This window comes from Ctenopharyngodon idella, chromosome 22 (genome assembly GCF_019924925.1).
Source record: "Ctenopharyngodon idella isolate HZGC_01 chromosome 22, HZGC01, whole genome shotgun sequence".
NCBI classification, from domain to species: domain Eukaryota; kingdom Metazoa; phylum Chordata; class Actinopteri; order Cypriniformes; family Xenocyprididae; genus Ctenopharyngodon; species Ctenopharyngodon idella.
Window position 1 is genome coordinate 9,283,800 of NC_067241.1, and position 22,870 is coordinate 9,306,669.

Sequence of the window (22,870 nt, forward strand, 5' to 3'; positions counted from 1 at the left end):
GTTCAGTGGCTTTGCTCTCAATAGAGGCCTCACTGAGCCATCGGATTTCATCAAAAATATCTTAATTTATGTTCCGAAGATGAACGAAGATCTTACGAGTGTAGAATGACATGAAGGTGAGTAATAAATGACATTTTTTTCATTTTTGGGTTAACTAACCCTTTAACATTAACGAAGATTAATAAATGCTGCATAAGTATTGTTCACTCTTAGTTCATATTAACTAATGTAGTTAACTAATGTTAACAAATGAAACCTTACTGTAAAGTGTTACACATTTTTAAATAGAAAAATGCAAAATAGAAGCATTTTCACTAGTGCACTTTTGGACATGTACATGCATGCTCATTCTTTCTCTGATTGTTTATTAACTTTATTGATTTTTACTCAAACATTCAACCATGTTATCTTGTTTTTAAAGAGCATACTAGGTTGATTTTTTTGTGTGTGAGAGAACGCAAATCTGCAAATAATGAAGTACCTTACACAGCAGAGTGAATCTCTGCTTGTCTTCTGGAGGACTTCCACGAGTACCGGGATACTCCCAGTCCAGATCCAGACCATCAAAGCCATGGGTCCTCAGAAATGTGATGGAGGACTGAATAAAGGTCTGCCTGTTTTCTGATGTGGACACCATGACACTAAACCTGAAGTCATGACAGAAAATTCCATAAAGATGAAATAAACATTTCTGTTCAACACACATCCTTCATTATTCAGTGTTTGAGCAGGACTCTTACCGAGCTGAGCCAAAGTTCCATCCTCCGACAGCCAAGAGAGTTTTCAAGTTGGGGTTTCTGTCAAGTCAAATATGTGTAGCATTATTCACTGTACAAATAATCACTATTCAGAACTACATTACATAACGTATTCTATTCTATTAACAACTATATTCACAAACAAAATGATACCTTGTCTTTAGTCCATTGAAAGATTTGTAGAGAGTTTCATCATTCCATTCAAAGGTTGTCAATTTATTTCCCTCATTAATAATGGAAAAAGCATAAATTAAATGAGTGCACAGATGTGGGTCCACATTAGATGGCATGTACTTGCCACCGTCAGGTCTGTACTGAGACCAGTTTGTGAAGTAACATGCCAGTTGGGAGGCAAATCCTGAAATAAATAAATAAATATAATATATAATTATTACACAAATAATATAATTAATATAATAACAGCATTATATAAACATGACTTGAATATAATATTTAATAATGAAACAACAAATTAAAAATACAAAAAAACAAACAAAAACTTACCAAACTGGCACAATGACAGAGAAAAGCCTGAAAGGAGATACAAATGAAATGTTAACATATAAAACACTCAAGCTCTTAAAAAAGCATTATATGTAAGAACAATAATCACTTACAAGCTAGAAAAATGAATTTGGTCATCATGAAGTAATGGTTGTATCAGTCAAGAAATGTTGTCTGCTATTGCTGTATGAAATGCAGAAATTATTTATATTACTTCCTTTTACCCCCAACTCACAGAACTGACTTCTGCATGGTAACAATGATTAACCAAAACACACAAGAACTGAATTTCCCCAAAATAGCCACTCACTGTCATCTGTCCTGGATGTTGTCACACATGGTTAGGAAATCAACTGTTGCACTATAACAGTCTTTATGTTTTGTGCATTGTGATTGTAGGAGTGTTTGTTTCATCGTTTTAGCCTCAATTACTCATTTGAACAATCATTTCAAAGATACAAGCTCCTCCAGAATATGTTCAGTCTTCTGTCACTGAGTTCATCCAAAATTACATCCACTGCAAAGAGAGTCAAAAAATACTGTAAAATATCTTTACTTTTACATTCATGCATTTAGCACTTCTATCCAAAGCGACTTACAACAGAGCAACATAAGCAACTTGCCAACAATTTTCATAGTGTACAATGTCAGGTTTATTAGAAAAGCTAGACTATGAAGATGTTTTCCTTCACTACACAAAACTTTCAGACAGCAATGTAATGCACCTTTAATTCCCATTAAAAATCTTTGTTAGTAACTTTGTCAACATATTCAGTGCACATCCTGTTCGATGACCTGTTCTTCAGGCTCCAAGGATCTGTAAAGTGTGTCATCATTCCATCTGTATGTCACAAGATTAATTACATGGCCAATGAATAATAAAAGTTCACCACACTTTAAACCCAGCCTACACATTTGTAGAGATTCAAAAACATTGTTTTTATTTTTTCTAATATTCTAATACCCTGATTAGTGTACCACAGTAAAAACTGAACTTGCAGGAAGCAGAGAGCATTAAGATATAGGCTACAGTATATGTTTGTGTGTTTAATATAATGTAAAAAATACAACAGATTTTAATTTGTAAGTCACTTTGCATAAAAGTATCTGCTAAATGTACATTTAAATATGCTGTATACTGTATAAATGAAAATGCTAAACTTCAAGTTTCTAATGAAATCTGGATTTGAAAGTACAGTAGTTTGAGATTAAATTTATTTGTGAAATGTATTTATTTATTTGTAATAAATGAATCAACGTGCGCTGTGATACTTACCAAGAAAAACTGTTTTCTCTCAAAAAAAGATGTAAAAAAAAAAAATGATATACTGTATTTGCATGATTTATTGTACACGTAAAAAAGGGCGCCCGATGTATTGTGCTACAACCCGAATTCCGGAAATGTTAGGACGTTTTTTAAATTTTAATAAAATGAAAACTAAAAGACTTTCAAATCACATGAGCCAATATTTTATTCACAACAGAACATAGATAACATAAATGTTTAAACTGAGAAATTTTACAATTTTATGCACAAAATGAGTTCATTTCAAATTTGATGCCTGCTACAGGTCTCAAAATAGTTGGGACGGGGGCATGTTTACCATGGTGTAACATCTCCTCTTCTTTTCAAAACAGTTTGAAGACGTCTGGGCATCGAGGTGATGAGTTTTTGGAGTTTTGGTTTTGGAATTTGGTCCCATTCTTGCCTGATATAGGTTTCCAGCTGCTGAAGAGTTCGTGGTCGTCTTTGGCGTATTTTTCGTTTAATGATGCGCCAAATGTTCTCTGTAGGTGAAAGATCTGGACTGCAGGCAGGCCAATTCAGCATCTGGACTCTTCTACGATGAAGCCACACTGTTGTAATAGCTGCAGTATGTGGTTTTGCATTGTCCTGCTGAAATACACAAGGCCTTCCCTGAAATAGACGTCGTCTGGAGGGGAGCATATGTTGCTCTGAAACCTTTATATACCTTTCAGAATTCATAGTGCCTTCCAAAACATGCAAGCTGCCCATACTGTATGCACTTATGCACCCCCATACCATCAGAGATGCTGGCTTTTGAACTGAACGCTGATGACACGCTGGAAGGTCTCCCTCCTCTTTAACCCGGAGGACACGGTGTCCGTGATTTCCAACAAGAATGTCAAATTTGGTAATGTCATTGACACAATCATGCCGATGAGTGATGCAGTGTCGTCTGAGGGCTCAAGACCACGGGCATCCAATAAAGGTCTTCAGCCCTGTCCCTTACGCACAGAGATTTCTCCAGTTTCTCTGAATCTTTTGATGATGTTATGCACTGTAGATGATGAGATTTGTAAAGCCTTTGCAATTTGATATTGAGGAACATTGTTTTTAAAGTATTCCACAATCTTTTTACGCACTCTTTCACAGCTCTGCCCATCTTTACTTCTGAGAGACTCTGCCTCTCAAAGACATCCCTTTTATAGCTAATCATGTTACAGACCTGATATTAATTAACTTAATTAGTTGCTAGATGTTCTCCCAGCTGAATCTTTTAAAAATTTCTTACTTTTTCAGCCATTTGTTGCCCCCATGCCAACTTTTTTGAGACCTGTAGCAGAAATTTAGCAAAATTTACAATACCTTTTCCATTTTTCTAAAGATTTATTACAGTGTACTGATATCTATGAAAAAATTCAGTCAGGAGAATTCAGGCCCCATCAGAAACTGCACTTGTTAAAATGACAACTACTAGTACTAGTTTTACTTGATATTAGTGCTGCGTTCGATACTATAAAATCATAACATACTCTTAGATCGATTACAAAATTACACTGATATTCAGGGACAGGCATTAAAGTGGTTTAGATCATACCTATCTGATGTTACCATTTTGTTTATTTAAACAGGAAATTATCCGAGTTAATGTCAGTAAATTATGGAGTGCCGCAAGGGTCTGTTTTAGGCCCTCTGCTATTTTCAATATACATGCTGCCCCTTGGTAATATATTATTAGAAAGCATCATGCAATTAGATTCCACTGTTATGCTGATGATACTCAGTTGTATATTTCATCACGACCAGATGAAATCTTTAAATTATCCAAGTTGACAGAGTGTGTTAAAAAATAAAAAAAAAATAATAATAATAATATATATATATATATATATATATATAGTGTTTTTGCATTTGGGTCCTAAACTCTGGAATAGCCTTCCTGATAATGTTTGGGCAATTAGAAAATTAGGAAATTAGAGTCATTAGTTTTGAATGTCATCGGCACACAACTTGTAGGTCCTTAAGATAAGCTTTCACGAGTAGCTGATAAAACATAGAGATGATGATTAGGTCAAAGGTTGCACTACCAAAACGAATGTACAAGGTTACTTACCCCATCCATATCGTTGTACTGTTGAGCAGGGCCACAATTTTACATACCTCTGATATGATGAGAACCACAATGCTCAAGTAAATGTCAAAGACAATGTCAGGTTAATCTTTAACAGCTGTTCTGTATGACTATGTTTATCTTTATGGCCCAATAAACTGACTGGACAATCACATCTGACACTTTCATTTCCACTGCAGTTGAAACCTCCAAATGACAATGTTAAATGTTTAAACCATTACATTTAATTTGATTACTATGTACTTCCCCAAGAAATTATGTATTACCCATTATTTATCATGTGTGCCTGACACAGACTTGGTCTCCAGAGGTCAAGTGAAGGATTGTGAACAAGACTAAACATATTTAAATCCATTACAAAACAAAAATAACAAATAAAATCATGAAACAGTATGTGGTAGTATATTTCACCACTGATTGTGAACTTCCTTCTGTTATTGCACAGTGTTCTGAATCATGATGAATGTTAAGTAGGCTAACAAAAAGGAAAGCACACAGAGTTATTTGTTTACCACAAGAAATGTGACTGAATGAGATGGAATAGACTTGCTGATAAATTCTCAAGATTATCTGCGCTGGTATTTTTTAGACAACGTTATTATAATGATACAATACAGAACTTACATAGACTATGGATTCTCAATGTTAAATGAAGAGCCTACTAATTTGTGTGCGTCCATCGATGTTTGTGGTAGAGCTCGTGTTGAGCAGACATTATTATAATGTCTATGTGTTGAGGTCGAGAATCTGCCCTCTAGTGGAGAATATAGGCATGACAGCCTCCCAATGGAGGCGTTACCCAAATATGAAAATTCCGTCATTGTTTACTCAGTTTCCAACTCATATGTGGGACATATGTGAGCTTTGGAGGAGGGCAAGATTATTGATTTTTTTATCTATCATATGACTTCATAAGACGTAGGCCTACATTAGTGAATGAATCGTATGGACCACCTTTTTTAATGGTGCTTTTATTGTGTATTTCTGCCCTTTTTGAGCTTGATAGTCCTTAGCAACTGTGAACCGCTGTTGTGATATTTACTGTAATTATGACAAAGTCATTAATTAACTTCATGATGCATTTTAATAACTGTAGCACTACAACACTTAAGATAGTACTCTTACCAGACCAAAAAATATACAATAACCAACATATACATCATTCTACAATAAGCAGCTGAGGGTTAGATTGTATTTCGTGTGAGAATAAATGGTTTGTAGTCCATTAATTTGATCTACAGTACAGCAAACACAGAGAATACAGAGAAAATGGCGCTATGGAAAATAAAACAAGAGGAATTAGTGGCAACTATCAGTGATATCAAACACTGGTTAAATAAAGCATTGTGGAAGTTCTTGATGCTCAACATCCCTTCAGAAGATGTCTATGCTAAGTAAATCTGTGTGAATTGATCCTGAATGTTATTTTATTAACTGAACATGAGTTTGTTCAGCAAAGCAAGCTTCCATCAGCCATTTCTTTTCAGTCTTCTTATCAACATGATAAACACATCAAGACATCTTTGCTTGGCTTCCTCTCACGTGATTTGTGGATTTGAAAAACAAATCTGATTGGCACTTTTTCTGTAAATCCCCAGAAACACTGTTTTACCTTTAAAACACACCTATATACATCATTTCCAGCCTGTCTAACAGATTAAATGATCATAGTCTCAGTCCGTCTGTGTAAAAAGTGGTTTAATCAGACACCATGAGCTCTAAGCAAAAGAGTAGATGGCCACAGGAGACGTGGGCTCAGAGCTGTCATGGTACGGGCTCCTGTCGATATTCCTCTTACTGACACCAGTGTACTCTCCGATGAAGGAGCCATCCTCGTTAAACTCGATCTCTTCCCCCTCACCGTACTCCATGAGGCTGTCGTCACTGTTCGTTCTCCTGCCAATGTGCTCGATCGCACCCTGACTGCGCCCCTGTCGACTTTCCTCCTCACTAAAGGGGAAATGATTCATTTGAGATGAGTTTTAAAGCTAAGGAGATCTCCATTGTTCCAAACAATGTTTCAAACGATGCTTGAAGAGATACATACCGTCTGCTATAGGGCATGGTGGACACTCGTGCTATCCTGCAGTAGATATAGAAGTCAAAACGACACAATTCATATAATGTAAACAAAGCCATGACATATAAAACAAAAAACATGACAATAATACTATTGTTAAACACTACTGTTCAAAAGTTTGGGATCAGGTAAGACTTTTTAAGTATCTTATGTTCACCAAGGCTGCATTTATTTGATCAAAAATACAGTAAAAACAGTAATATTGTGAAATATTATTTCAATTAAAATAAACAATTTGAATATATTGTGACATGTTTATTCATGTGATGGCAAAGCTTAATTTTCAGCATCATTACTCCAGTCTTTGGTGTCACATGATCCTTCAGAAATCATTCTAATACGCTGATTTTTTTTTTTTTTTTTTTTTTTTCAGGATTCTTTGATAAATGTAAATCATAAAAGAACTGCACTTATTTGAAACAGAAATCTAACTTTATAAATGTCTTTACTGATACTTTTGATCAATTTAAAGGTGCAGTGTGTAAATTTGAACTCTAGCGGTGAGGTTGCGAAATTGCAACCAATGGCTCAATCCAGCGCTCACCCCTCCCTTTCGAAGCACATAGAGAAGCTACGGTGGCCGACACAGGACAAAGATGTCATAATTTGAAACAGCAGAGAGTAGCCAGTCAAGCAGTTTGCCCGTTTAGGGCTACTGTAGAAACATGGCGGCACAAATTGCAAATTCAATGTAAGGGGACCCGCGGTGTATGTAGATAGAAATGGCTCATTCTAAGGTAATAAAAACATAACGGTTCATTATGTAAGGTCTTCATACACCACTGAAAACATAGTTATGTATATTATATTGCATTTCTGTCAAAAGATCCTCCTAAATATTACACACTGGACCTTTAAAGCATCCTTGGTGTATAAAAGTATCAATTTACCAAACTTTTGAATGGTAGTGTAAAAACAATAAGTGTAGTAAAACAAATTGTTTAATTGTAGTAAAACAAATAAGACAGTTTAAAAAGGTCAACACTTGTTATATATGACATGTATCATACCTCTCGAGAGACCTTCAGCGGTCCAATCGCAACAGACATAAAAAAAAAAATAAAGGAGGAATGAAGAAAGTGAGAAATGTTTGATGGATGGAGTGATGAATTATGAATTGGGAGGGGGGGAAAGGGACAATTATTGTGGTATACAGTATAACACTCCAAAACAACCTTTGCTAATGTGATTATGTTATGATGTAAATGATAGGATTAATTAATTTTTCACCCTTTAGTGCATCTCAAATGCTGTTTTCATGTAAGTGCATCACTGAAAATAAACTATGTCGCCTGTAGTAAATAAACTTATAACATTTTTAAAATCAAATAGAAAGTCCTGGGATTTTACATAGAGCTTCTCATCAAACGCAGTCACCTGTAATCAAACGTTCCATTCTCTCTATCATCCATTGGCTCCAGTGCAAAGTCCTTCTTGTCGCGCACTTACAAAAAACAAACAAACAAAAGAATATTATATTATGTATAATGCTTAATAATGAATTTATGTAACATGTCTTATGTAATTTCTATTGCACCTGGGTACTTTCCTCCTCGGCTCCTCTTGATGAAAAAGACTATGAGCATGATAAGAACGAGGAGAGCAACCGCACACATTAAGCCAATGAACCAACCCTGCGTCACAATGTCCACTTGCTCCCGGGTATATTCTGTTCAAACACACATGCAGTCATGCAGACATGTTAGGAATCATTGTAAGTTTACAGAACAATGATCTTATGAACAATGTAGCCGAAAAATTACCCTCAGTTGTAAAATGGGGTGATTCCTCTGTGAATGCCTCCCCGACTCCAGCCTCGGTTTGTGCTGCCAGTGAGAACTTGTATCGAGTGTATCGGTCCAAACGGCGCAAAGAGAAGTACGTGATGTTAGGAGGAATGTATTCCACTTGGATTTTGTCCCCCAGAGTGATGTTCACTACAGAGAAAATATCATCGGTCTTATAGGGTTAAATAAATGATTTGTGTCATTTTGTCGTTTTATTATGATAAACATCAAAATGTTAATTAACCCCTTAACTGTCACCGTCCCGCTAGCAGGACGCTTGGCGCTGTTTTTATTTATTGCCTTTTGTGTATCGCATGTTTTAGTAATCATCATAAATTAGGTATCATATGAAAGCTTAAAAACCCAGAATTTATACTGTGAAAACCATGGAAACTGTACTTTAAATAATTTAAGTGGACTCCTCCCCCTAGTGGACGTTGCCATGTTTCATATTACAAAATTTTCTAATCTTGACAAAACGCATATCGTCAGAAAGGTCTGAATCTTAAGCTTCCATATTTGGTGTCTGTTTTGTGATAGAAGTGATATTAATTAATTGATTTGTTACAGGAGAATGCAAAAAAAAAAATTCAATGGAATGTGGATGACACCCGGTGGCTATTTGTGGTACAACACCTAAACAAAATCTCATGGGAACTTCAATTTTTGTGACATCAACTTCAAATTTGGAACACAACTTGGTTAGACATATGACTTTGGCTTTATATCAATCTTAGATTAAAAATTATTTTGTAAAATATATATTTTATATAAAATATATATATTTTTAGTACAGTAGGTTTCACTTCAGCAACAATCTGCTGAGTGTCTTCTTTAAAACAAGACCAATATTATATTATACCAATATTATATTATATCTATATTCCAAGGTCTATATTCCAAAGCATTCTTGAATTACAACGATTTAAGTTTCATGTTTATGCTCAAAAAGGGGGGTGACAGTTAAGGGGTTAAAAAAAAAACCTATAAAATAAAATGTTGCAGAAAATTGTTAATAATATAATATTATTTTATGCTACATTTTTGAGGGAAAGATATGCGGGAACATGAAGGGTTTGAGTGCAAAATGTGGGACACAACTATTATGTAATATGTTTTTGATCATTAAAATCAATAATTCAAGTTTGTTACTACAGTGAAATGTATATTAATTCAACAGATTATGCCAAAATTATGATATGGTATGACAAAAGTTTATATAATGTACATATATAGTACAGTTTAAAAGTTTGGAGTCAGTAAGATTTTTATAAAAAAAATTAATATTTTAATATTTGGCAAGGATGCATTAAATTGGTCTAAAGTGACATTTATAATGCTACAAATGATTTCCATTTTCTTTTGAACTTTCAAATTTTCATCTTTCAGGATGCTCTGATGAATAGAAAGTTCAAAAGAAAATGGAAATCATTTGTAGCATTATAAATGTCACTTTAGACCAATTTAATAAACATATTAGAATGATTTCTGAAGGATCATGTGACACTGAAGACTGGAGTAATGATGCTGAAAATTCAGCTGTCATCACAGGAATAAATTACATTTTAAAATTTATTCAAACAGAAAACAGCTATTTTAAAATTTTATACTATTTTATTACAATATTAAAATATTATAACAATTTTAGAACTATATTGCTGTTTTTACTGTATTTGTGATTAAATAAATGCAGCCTTCGTGAGCATAAGAGGCTTCCTTTAAAAACATTTTTTAAAAATCACGAAAAAACAGGATTTGTGCCTCTACTTTAAATAAAAGTCATGGGACACCAAAGTGATGTAAGTGCACTTACACATCTGATATTTGAGAATGTACCCAGTCAGAATGCCATTGGGTTCTGCAGGTTCCTCCCAGTCTAGATAAATGGTGTCATAGTGCCGGTGCATGATCCTGAACGACCTGGGAACCGTGGGCACTAGAGTGGAGAAACGCATGTATAAAGTCATGCCTGTATGTGTTGGATTTGTCATAATGTTAACTGTGTAAACAGTTTCATACCTCCTTCAGGTGTCTGAAACTCAATGGTGTTGCTGGGTGGACCCTCGTAGCGGTTATTGGCCACTACAATATACATCCTGTAGTTACTATATGGGACAAGACCAGTCAGGGTCCCAGACAGACGCGGTCCATTAGCTTTAAAACTCTTGGTCTTAATCCTCCTGCTCACAATGTGCCAGGGCAGACGACTGCTCTCTCTCCAGTAATAAACCTGAGAAACCAAACACGGCTCCATCAGCGGCCCATATTATTTACTGTATGGATATGAACTGACCTGTGCAACGAAGAAGCCATACTTTGTACTCCTTTATTTCACCCATGATGTCGGCTCGTGCCACTGGTTCCCAATTGACTGTCAGCTTTGTGCTTTCAATGTCCGACACCGCCAGATCAGATGGAGCGGCAACAGGACCTGTTAGAGAAACCCAATATGAGTTAAACACTGACCAAAATTTCTTTTTTTATGTATGTTAAACCGAACCGATCTGGTTACTTGAGTACATTTGAGTACAACTTGAGTACAACTTACGGTCCTCCCCAGAGTAACCAATCACAACAGGGGATTCTGGGCCATAGCCGAAGAAGTTGATGGCCTGAACTTTAATTTCATAGGGCGTGAAGGTATCAGTGTCATAGATGATGTAGCTACACCACCAGTATGTTGTGTAGTTCTTCCACTCCTCCCTTGAATCTCTCCGTCTCCACCAAACCATATAGCCCAGTTTCGGCCCATTCCATTCTCTGTACTCCAATGGCTTCAGACACAACAAAAAAAAAAAAATCACAGTTAATATAAATCACATTTATGTGATTACATCACAGTTAACACCTTTGACTAAATTGATGGACATCTGTCAATCATCAGTGCATCACCTCCCAGCTGATTTCCATGTTATTTCTGAACACTCCACTTCCCAATCCTTGGATGTTTCTTGGAATGGCATCAGGCACTAAAGACACAAAACATAAATCGATATATAACATAATATAATATAACATAATATATTATAATATAATGGAAAAAGGACCTACCAGCTCCTCCAGTCTGGTAGTATGCAGATGGCCAGCTGGGTTTACTGGGTCCGATGCCATTTACAGCAATGACCCGGAATCGGTACTCTACGAATGGTGTTAGCTGTAAAACGACAGAGTTCAGGTTGCCTGGGTAACTAGTCAGGTTCTTCCAGCCGCTCGGTATTAGCCAATAGTCTGCAAGGAGATCTTCAGTATATTGAACCAGGTACTCTAAAAGAGAGTTAATTCAAAATTATGCCATTGTAAGGACAGATTGTTCGGAATTTTTGTTTGCATCTATGTTTGTGTGTACCTTTAATAGGATTGTGGTTGCTCAGTCCTGGAATCCAGGTGAGTCTGACGCTCCTTTCTGATGGGTCTGATATCTCTAAATCACTGGGCGGGTCCGGCCGGTCTAAAAGCAAAAGTATACATGAATAATATGTTCATGTTTATACTGTACACATGTATAGAGAGAGTATATGTGCTGGTACCCATCACAATGAGTTTGGCCGAGGCAGTGACCTCCTCCAGTTCACTTTTAACCCTGCAGGTGTAGACGCCTTCATCTCTTCTGTACACATCAGCAATGCTCAGAGAATCCTCATCCTTTGTCATCCTACACAACACGAAGCAGTCAGATACAGTAAACCAATAGAATAATTAATAACACTTCCCACATGCCTGTGGTCAGATTCAACAGCTTATTGTGTTTACCTTCTTCCTAAGATCAAGAACTTCTTGTCCTTAAGCCAAGTAACGGTAACGTCCAGAGTCGGGTCAAATTTAATCTTACAATCAAAGCGAGCCAGACTCCCTCTTATGACTACTGTATTGTGTGGGGCGCGAACAATTTTAATGGGCTCTATAAAAAATAAAAATAAAAATACAATCTTTTAACAAGCAGGTCAATTTAGCATTTTTTTAAATGGACACCAGTGCATTTAAAATATAAGTATTTTTATCAGAAATTTCAAAGTAGGATCTGTTCCAGAGACTGACCTTTGACCTCTAGTTGGACCTCCTTCTCATCTCGCCCAATGACATTGCTTGCAACACACACATATGCTCCCTGATCTTGTAGCTTTGTGTTTCTGATTTCCAATGTACCATTTGGAAGAATCTCGTAACGATTTCCCTCTAAGGTACCTAGTCCTCCTTTTGACCTACAGTATATACACAAATTGTTTGGATACTTTTTATGTTCACTTAAAGGGTTAGTTCACACAAAAATGAAAATTACCCCATGATTTACTCACCCTCAAGCCTTCCTAGGTGTATATGACTTTCTTTTTTCAGACGAATACAATCGGAGTTATATTAAATAACGTCAGATGATTTTGATATAAGAGAAGAGGATCTTGAGTTTGTTACCCAGCCCTATTTGTTTGAACCGCGAGAGGCGTCAAAGCTTATAATACTCCTACATCGCGTCAGGGGTTAAATATGGATATTTTTTTTATACAAATGCATAGCTTTGCTTCAGAAGGCCTTTATTAACCCCCTGGAGCTGTAAGGTTATCTTTTATGATGGATGGATGCACTTTTTTGGGCTTCAAAATCTCATCTTCTATTTACTGCCATTATAAAGCTTGGAAGAGCCAGGATATTTAATATAACTCCGATTGTGTTTCTCTGAAAGAAGAAAGCCATATACACCTAGGCTGGCTTGAGGGTGAGTAAATCATGAGGTAATTTTCATTTTTGGGCAAACTATCACTTTAAATTTTGAAATCATTTATGCAGTTACTCCTCATTTTGTTCATTCACACCATCATAATAGACATATCTTTTGTTTTTATACTTGTATTCGTGACTATTCAAAAGTAAAAACAGACAAGTTTTGGGAAATACTGAAGATAAATGATAGTAAGACAACATATTTACCACCGTAGGGCAGGTTTAGGAGAGCCAAAATATGGGCAGTCTAAATGAGTATTATTGCCTTCTGTTGTTTTAACCAGTTCATCTCTGGGACCCAGCAGACGAGGCTTCATATCTGCAGACAACATTGTAAAGTTGAAAGTACTGGTTAAAGCTAATGGTGCATGTAAATGCTAGTGTTTTTCAATCCAGCCTCTTCTAGCTCTTACCCATTACGGCCAAGAAAGCATTTGCCATGATATAGCCATACTGGTTTGAAGCATTGCACTGGAACACAGCAGCGCTGTCTGGAACCACGCCACCAAAAATCAAAGTGTCTCCTGAAACCTGCCTGCCTGGACTCTTAGGAGCATCTAAAGAGAACACAGAAAGAGTGAGCGGTAAAAAGCTTTGCAGTGCACCTGTTTGCTCATGAAGCCACTGTTTTTCTCACCACTGATTGGCTCTCCGTTGACCAGCCACTGTATCTGGGGTCGAGGAATACCATCAGCTCTACACACTATACTACCGCTGTCATCACGAGACAGAACCAGACTCTCAGGCTTCTCCACCCAGAACGGAACCGCTGCAAAAGAGAATTGAGAATAGATGTTTATCTTCATTTTGTGATTCTTAAAAGGAATACTGAAAATAAAATTTTGCCATTATTTATTAATCTTCATATTTTTTCAAACCTATATGCTGTATTTTTTTTTCTTTCTGTGGAACATGAAATGTTTTGGTATAGATTTGATAAACTAGTTGTTGACTGAAAACATTCCACCCTACTGAAATTCCCAAATTATACTACAGTTTAAAAGTTTGGGGTAAGATTTTTTTTTTTTTAAAGAATTTAATACTTTTATTCAGCAAGGATACATTAAATTGATCTAAAGTGATGGTAATATTATTACAAAATGTTATTGTTGTTATAGTTATTGCTGATTTCTATTTCAAATAAATGCTGTTCTTTTGAACTTTCTATTCATCAAAGAATCCTGAAAAATGTATCATGGTTTCCACAAAAATATTAAGCAGTTTTCAACACTGATAACAATAATGTTTCTTGAGCATCAAATAAGCATTTCTGAAGGATTTTGAACAGCTATTTTAAATTGTGTTTTAAATAATGTTTATAATCAAATGAATGCAGCCTGGCTGAGCACAAGAGACTTCTTTCAAAAACATTAACAACAAATCTTACCAACTCCAAACTTTTAAGTGGTACTCTGAATATAGCATCTGGTGTAACATAATTTATGTTTGATGATGTTTTAAATGTCCAATATGATGTGATGCGTTGAAAAGGTATTTGATTTAAAAGCTACAATAAAGCTGCGATTTTTAGTGAATAATGACTTAAAATTTGGTTTCTTTCTCACACATCAATAACAAATGTCTTGAAAAATTGAAATATGTAGCACAAATTGTGTCAATGTAAGGAAAAGAACAGCGTGAACATTCTTCAAATTTGTGTTCCATAGAAAAAAAATGGCTGCATATGGATTTAAAGGCTTGGGTCACTCCAAAATGAAAATTCTGTTATTAATTACTCACCCTCATATTGTTCCAAACCCGTAAGACCTTCGTTAATCTTCAGAACACAAATGAAGGTCTTTTTGATGAAATCTGAGAGATTGTCTGTCCCTCCATTGACAGCCTTTGCAACTACCACTTTGACGCTTCAAAAAGATCATAAAGAGATCGGAAAACTAATCGAGCGGTTTAGTCCTGACCACTGAGGTTCATTCTTGTGTTACACAGCACGTTTGAGCTTCCGGAAGAGGTTTGTTCTCACGCATCAAGCAGGTTCGGTTGAGCTTCTGTTTATGTTCGCTGATCAATGTTTACATGTGAGTAAAAGCCTAAATTAAATCTATTCATCATAAAAAGCGATCAAGTCTCTTCAGAAAATTTGGACTAATCCGCTCGATTCATATGGATTAGTTTTACGATCTCTTTATGAAATTTTTGAAGCGTCAAAGTAGTAGTTGCAAAGGCAGTCAGTGGAGGAACAGACATCTCTCAGATTTCATCAAAAAGATCTTCATTTTTGTTCTAAAGATGAAAGAAAGTCTTACGGGTTTGGAACGACATGAGGGTGAGTAATTAATGACAGAATTTTCATTTTGGGGTAAACAAACCCTTTAAAACATCATAAAACAGAACAGATAATGACAGAATTTACATTTTTGGGTGAACCCACATAGTGACAGACACGAACAATAGAAATAAAGTAATGTATTCTACATTTGACCCTGACAGTGATGACGTGGTCCAGGCTGCCCATCCTGTTTGAAGCGGTGCAGATGTAGTCTCCTCCATCATCCATGGAGATCTTCTTTATTCTAAGAGTCTTATTAAAATTCTCCAACTTCTTTCCAGTCATAGACATCTCCTCCCAATCTTTAGTCCATTTGATGGAGGGAGTCGGACTACAATGTTAAGAGAGAATCAGAGATACTGATTTCACAAGGCAATCTAAAAATCAACAGCATACAATTGTTTTCAGAAAACAGAGACGTCATCAAAATGCTTTAAAAACTCACACTCCAGCAGCAAAACACTCCAAAACAAGTTCTTCCCCCAGCATTGCAATTGTTGTGCTGACAGTTCCTTTGGGTTTCAGAAACTTGGGTGCCGTATGGGCTGCCATGCGAGCTACACAGACATTTGATAGGAAAACTTCACACTTTACAAATCTGGCCAAAGCATCGGTGACTAGTTAGTGGATCAGTAAAGGCCTGTTGAGTGTTTACACTAAAGAAACATAATAAAGAGTCCTAACTCACCATGTGTTAGACTGTTAGACGGTTTTAATCATGGTTCTTCCTAAACTGAACACACACAGAAAAAGGCACAGGTAGAAATATTAAATCAAATTTGCTCAAAGTTTCAGTCTAAAGCAGAATAAAAATAATTCCTCACACAGACCTGTGAGCACCTGCAGGATGAGGGGCGGTTTCTGCTGGATGGTGTTCGTGAAGGGGAAGCGGGCGACACATACGTAGTTCGTAAGAGCGTCTTCTGCTACGATACTGGAGAAATACAGATCTCCATTCTCTGCCTTTGATACTCGACGATCCTGCCGGATTGGCGTCATAGCTATGGAATAAAGATGATAACTTGAATACAAAATACTGGATGTATATTTAAAGGCTTATTTAAGGTTCAACAAACATTAATAGACTTAAAATGAAGACTGGCAATATAAACAGACAACTGTTCAAAAGTTTGGGGGCATTTTTTTTCTTGTGCTCATAAAGGCTGCATTTATTTGATCAAAAATACAGTAATAACCATGGGCAATTCTAGGATTTCAATATTAGGGGGCCTCAGCCCCCAATGAGGGTGTGGTTTATAAAATAATTTAATACATTGTTTACAAGGGTAGGCATGAACAATACAGTAGGCTGGTTTCATATGGTTTTAAAGGCGACTGAGGCGTTCAAATGAAGGTACATATTACAGATTTAATAACAATTTTTTAGGGGGGCTGGGTGGAAATTTAGGGGGGCTAAAGCCCTCCTAAAATGGGCCTAGTGACGCCCCTGGTAATAACACAAATATTATTAAAATGTAAAAAAAAAAAAAAAAAAAAAAAAAAAATTGAACATATTTTAAAATGTCATTTATTCCTGTGATGGCTAAGCAGAATCATTACTCCAGTGTCGCATTATCTTTCAGAAATCATTCTATTGTGCTGATTTTCTGCTCAAGAAAGATTTCTAATTATTATTAATGTTGAAAACAGTTGTGCTGCTTCATATTTTCGTGGAAAGCATGAAATGTCTTTTTTCAGGATTCTTTGATGAATAGAATGTTCAAAGGAACAGCATTTATTTGAGATAGAAATCTTTAAATGTCTTTACTGTGACTTTTGATCAATTTTAACTAAAAAAAAGTATTAATTTCTTTTTTAAAAAAAAATCTTACTGACCCAAAAACTTTATAATTGTAATGCACATCCTAGTACTAAGCATTGACTACTAAAGTAACTCTAAAGTACTTAATCTTTCATATCAAATACATCTGAGGCAGACACTTACTGCTGTTCAGCCAGTAGGTGTCAGGTTTTGGAGGGCCTACTGGGGGATTGCAGGGAAGGATGAGAGGAAGTCCTACCACCACTGAGACTGGCTCCAGATACTCCTTCAACCAAGTACGGGCCTCTAAACAAAGCATTCGTGTTTAAAAACCTATAGACTAAATGTTATTTTTTTGTATTAACAATTGCATGGTATGTATGTAAAGGGTTACTGGAGACACGCAGATGGATGTGACTGGACAGAGCAGAGCCAAACTCATTAGTCGCTGTGCACTGATAGATGCCTTCATAGTCATCAGGGCGACCCCAGAAGAAAATCTCTAATGTGCCAGAACGCCGCCTCATGCTGACCTGAGGATCCCGTGCCACATTCAGGTAAACCCCATCACGTGTCCATGTGAACCTATGTACAGTATGTTTTATCTGTCAATCACACTTCCCCTAACACAACAGTCCAAAATTATTTGAATTTTCATTAAAACTGCATACATTTTACATTGGAATGAGTCAATTTTTTAGCACATTTTACACAAACAAATGCAAATCATTATATGGTAATCAAGTCAGTATAATGAAAGAACTGACATGTATAATTAAGTATTATGAAGTGTGGACACTTACACTGGAGGTGGATTCCCGGTTGCCTCACACTCCACTATAATGGGGTCAACTGGATCTACTATGTGATCTTGAACACTCTCTTTAATGATCATTGGAGGTTGCCTTACTGTGAGGATATACATATAAAAATATAATATTTTAACGAATTAAAAGGACAATGTATAGTAAATAATGCCATGTATCCTTTGGTCACAAGGACCAAAATAAAAAAGAGTTAAAATAGCATTTCCTCACCCTCAGGAGGAATTTCCAAAGCAAAAATCCATGTTTGCTGTAGGATCGTAAGTATGGCAGGAATCCTCCAACACTTCAGAGCTCTCATCGCTGCTGTGTACAGCATCCGTCTTGTTGTGAGGGAACATACGAGCACCAAAATACTCAAATATTGCCCTGCTTGCCTTGAGTCATCTTGTTTGAGTGTAAAAAAAAAAAAAATTCATAATTATTAGTGCTTTTGTATCATTTTGTAAGTGTTGAGTAGGAGTTAATGGTAAACTCTGAAAACGCTCTGACGCATTAAAAATGAAGCAGGCAAACCAAACAATTCCACATGCAAATGAATCCACTGGTATTGTTGTAAGTCTCCGCCCCCTTCCGCTTTCCGCAACTGTGATTCGTTTCTCACAACAGAGCTATTTGCATTCAGGCACCTGCGTATCCTGTGCGTAATTCTACTGCGTCAGTGTTCGTGTTATTGTCGTATTTTTGTCTTATATTCATTTCTTCGGATTTTATATGCGTATGTTCAGTATAGTAGGCTATTATATTAATGTATGTTTAAAGAAATAAATACAAATACTATAAACACCCAAGATAAAAAAGACCCAACACAAGAAAATATTCTAGTCCTTTCCATAAGTAATTAAGTACGATATACATATGCAAAAAAATACATGGGGTCTGCTTGTAAAATTGCCCTGTTTACTGACTGAGTTCTACTTTAGGATATATAAGTTTCCTAAAGCTGAAAAACGTTATGTGTAAAGCTACATTGGTGATCCAAGCTACTGTTCATTTGTAAAGGTAATATTCATCTAACAACATAATTATGCAAATTAACCTACCAACTGAACTGGAGTATCCAGAATTCACAAAATCTTCTTTATCTTTCTCAGCAGGTCATTTCACAATGCTAGGATAAAACCAGGTATAAAATGTACATGTTATGTTACACAAATATTCCCATTTGTCAAGTAGTAGTACATCTGGAGATTGTTACCTTTTATATCATGTTTCCTCGCTATGGTAATGTTAATCTGTCATCATTGCCCCATATTCCAAAAATGTAATTCCAATCTTAAATGTTTTGTTGTTGTTGCATTCAAAAAGGTCCAAAACAATGTCAATCCAAGAAGATGTTTTCTGTAATGTATACCTCTCCAACTAACATCCCTCTTCATTGTCTTCATCCATTTGCCCACTCTACCCATGAACCATGAATGACGTCCCACCCCCTCCATCCATCTCTCTCTCTCTCTCTCTCTCTCTCTCTCAGTATAGTTAAGATGCCCAAAAAAGAAAGATGCAAAAATATATGGAGATTAGAATGTCTTTATTGTAGAAATAGTGTCCCAAGTATAGTCTTTATTTTATTATCTGATCTTATTGTTGTCTTGTCATATACATTAGCAAAAGCCCTTAGGCCATAAATAGCCAAACTCAACTGAAAGATATTTTGCATTCTTTTTGATTATGACATCAATGTGTGGGCCTCATTGTTTGGTCCTGAAAAACTTAGCTAACTCAATGAATGAAATGTTTGTTTCTCAGTGAAAATTAAAATGCGGTCATGAGTCTCGTGACTGCACGTAAAAGAGATTGAAATCTGCTTCTAATAATTTGCTTTTTTGATGCTCTTTTGTGCACTCTAAAAAATCTTGGGTTATTTTTTATACCCAAGTCCTGGGTTGAGCCATTTGGGTAATTTTTTTGAGTTATTTTTTCAGTGTTTGGGTAGTTTTTGTGTTACCCAGCTCCTGGGTTAGAGGTAATAACCCAGTTTTGGGTAGTTTTTGTTTTACCTAGATCATGGGTCAGACATAACAACCCAGGGGTTGAGTTATTTATCGCGGGATTTTTGCGACATCTTCAGGAAATAGCAGTACAGCTCCGTCAAATTGGTGCATGTCTTCGGTAAAATACAGGTTTGTGTACGTTTTATATTTTATTTTATCTAAAAATTCGTTATTGTTCTGTATATCGTTTAATTGTATGCAAAGCAACATAACAGGGCCGCGATGTGAGTCACCTAAACCAGTGTCGCATCGGTCTTTTCGCGTGATGGAAACGCCTGATGCCTTGCATACATTTTTATGATTTTATTAAAAAAGATACAGAATATAAATATTTAGATGTTAAAATATCTTATCAGAATTCTACACTGATTATATATGGAAGGGTTATGGAGCCAGTCCCAGCATTTTTCAGCTACGAGTGAAACGCAGGCGGCGGTCTGAAGTTAGCAGTTCCCCCGCCGACAGCGATCATCTCCGGTAGAGATCCAGCGCCGTTACGGTGGAAACAGGACAACAGAGACTAGTCGATTACACTTGAATTACTTATAAATGTTTATTTTTTTTACTTCTAATATTTGTTGAACAAGTTTAAATGTAGGCAATATGTATTAAAAACGATATAAAATATGATATACTATAAAATATGATTGAAAATAAAGGAATTCTCATGCAAACCAGTGGTTGTGTGGAGTATTTTAAAAAAGTTTAGAGGATTTAAGTTAATCCGTAAACATTAATTCATGTATGAAGTAAAAGAAAAAATGAGCTAGTATTATAGTAAAAATGAATCAACCCATTATGCTGGGTTAAATTAACCCAACATGTGTTCTGTCCTATATTTACCCAGCCCATGGGTTGAAAACACCCCAAATTGGGTTGTTTTTAACCCAGTGTTTTTTAGAGTGTGCACTTTTATATTTTCACTTTAACTGTATAAAGCTTTAAACTTTGTTAACATGAGATGCATGGTCAAAAACAGAAACAGAATGTGAATGAACTCACAACGTCCCAGAAGGCAGAGCTTGACTCAGGAGAGATGTAGGTGGAAACAGGATCTCAGCCACTGAGACACATTCCCATCCCACATCAGCTCAGGCATCCAGGGATGCATAAAGTACTATATGCCATCTTACTGTACACTCCACAGATGAGCTAATACAATATTGAGTGTCACGAAAGAACAAAAAAGTTCTTGAGTCAGCTCAGTAAGTGAACAGAGACACAAGTATGATCTAATTGTGGTCATGTTCCCCAGCGCTTCAGTATCCTGAGCGGTGCATATTACATCAGCAGCGCTGCAGTGCCAAGCACCAAACTGTACAGCGCATGGCCTAAGCCTGAATGAACCGCTTCCTCCACGGACGGGACAATGAAACCTCTGTCCCCATGGACACAGTAAGCTGGCTCTGTTCATACAGAATATCTCTGAGGGTTTTATCAGTTCAGTCTTAAAGTGGCACTACAGCTTGTTTGAAAGAACAGATGATGCTGAGATACTGAATCTTAAACATAATTGTATAACTGCAAAATATAATGTTTTCTAACATATTGTCAAATTAAATTTTTTATTTTATTATCTGATTTTTTATTATTAATTATTATCTTGTCACATTTACATTAGCAAAGCCCCTAGGCCATAAACAGTCAAACTCAGCTAAAAAAAGATACTGATATTTGATTATAAAGGAGTTTTAGTACATGCTAATTGCTGCCACAAAGCAAATAAAAAAGGCAAATTCATTTTAGTTAGGCTTCTTTTTTTTTTTTTTTTACCATGCATAATGCTTGATGTTTATGTTCATAACTATTAACAGTCTCTTCAATAAGGCTCATAAGTCTGTTTATATCTGTCTGCATTGTTGACAGTCTACAATGACAAGTGTAATTCAGATGAAGCAGCTGACTCACAACTGCCAGCTCAAGTCAGAGAGGAGGATGACATTATCATGAAACATACATTGTTAATCTGACACTGACATCACACTGTTTTTACAACCAGTCATGGTGCAGTGCAGTCCCAAATAGCAAAGCCTTATATGTAGATACAAAACATTTTAATATAAAAATTTACAATAAAAAATATTTAAAAATAACTAAATAAATGTGTATTCTATTTTGGTTTGGTATAAAGTATGCTTAAAATAATGTAAAAAAACAACAACAACAAAAAAAGTATATTTTCTATTTTTTAGATCTATTTCTTAAACAATAGAATAATCTTTTCTTACCTGAATTGATATTTCAGTGGCTTCAGTGTTCAGTACAGATGGAAGATCTATTTTTAATTTACAAAAGCATCATCATCGTGTTCTTTGTCCATGTTTCGTCTCCTAAGCCATGACAGTCTGTCGAAAACCTTATTATGATAGAAAAGGAGTCCGCTAGCTTGTTCAAAGCAGATGCTGAAGTAAAATAACTTCTCAGAGAGAAAATTCTACACAACTGTCCAAAATAACAAACAGCGCTCTTGACTGATGTCCCAGTCACCACTGGTCACATGACAGATGACTATGTGGCTTCTTCAGGTCATTTAAGCATTAAAAACATCACTAAAATCAGCATAATTAGTGACTTTACCATACTGGTAATGGCAGTTGTTTCTAGTATCTTTATAATGGGATTAGTGGAGAATATCCAAAGGTTTTTCATGTGTTTTGTTTTGAAGTCAATCATATGACATTTAAAATGTCCTATTATTTCTGTATGGGTAAAATATTAACAACACCTGAATTTTTCATGATACTCTACATTATTTGTTATGTGCTTTCATCCTATTGAAATAAA

At 35.9% G+C, this 22,870-nt stretch overlaps 2 protein-coding genes across 9 annotated transcripts in view; both read right to left on the minus strand.

Annotated features, from left to right (window-relative positions):
- The window catches only part of LOC127505034 (acidic mammalian chitinase-like), a 43,615-nt gene extending 42,050 nt beyond the window's left edge, over positions 1-1,565 (minus strand). For all 3 annotated transcript variants that reach the window (XM_051880285.1, XM_051880286.1, XM_051880284.1), the window contains exons 1-5: positions 1,376-1,565; positions 1,263-1,289; positions 912-1,116; positions 741-797; positions 482-647 (exon numbers count right to left, since the gene is read on the minus strand). In XM_051880285.1, coding sequence (XP_051736245.1) covers positions 482-647; positions 741-797; positions 912-1,116; positions 1,263-1,289; positions 1,376-1,403 — 483 coding nt within the window. In that variant the 5' untranslated portion in view covers positions 1,404-1,565. The remainder of the gene's footprint in view (positions 1-481; positions 648-740; positions 798-911; positions 1,117-1,262; positions 1,290-1,375) is intronic.
- Positions 1,566-5,704: 4,139 nt separating this feature from the next.
- On the minus strand, positions 5,705-22,573 carry nfascb (neurofascin homolog (chicken) b). 6 transcript variants are annotated; one of them, XM_051880268.1, is made up of 28 exons: positions 22,315-22,573; positions 19,136-19,203; positions 18,306-18,479; positions 18,072-18,177; positions 17,663-17,853; positions 17,452-17,574; positions 16,337-16,507; positions 15,952-16,063; positions 15,653-15,837; positions 13,857-13,988; positions 13,633-13,776; positions 13,427-13,538; positions 12,542-12,705; positions 12,257-12,404; positions 12,034-12,158; positions 11,853-11,954; positions 11,558-11,770; positions 11,399-11,475; positions 11,055-11,280; positions 10,822-10,937; positions 10,526-10,736; positions 10,320-10,442; positions 8,483-8,656; positions 8,257-8,388; positions 8,097-8,163; positions 7,730-7,741; positions 6,687-6,722; positions 5,705-6,589 (listed from the first exon to the last, which is right to left on the minus strand). In XM_051880268.1, exons 3-28 carry the CDS (start codon positions 18,409-18,411, stop codon positions 6,358-6,360), a joined length of 3,540 nt encoding a protein of 1,179 aa, XP_051736228.1. In that variant the 5' UTR covers positions 18,412-18,479; positions 19,136-19,203; positions 22,315-22,573; the 3' UTR covers positions 5,705-6,357. The 6 variants fall into 6 exon arrangements, with proteins under 6 accessions (XP_051736228.1, XP_051736229.1, XP_051736230.1 ...); XM_051880269.1 differs by lacking the exon at positions 22,315-22,573 and adding an exon at positions 19,291-19,503; XM_051880270.1 differs by lacking the exon at positions 19,136-19,203.
- Between the last annotated feature and the right edge of the window lie 297 nt (positions 22,574-22,870).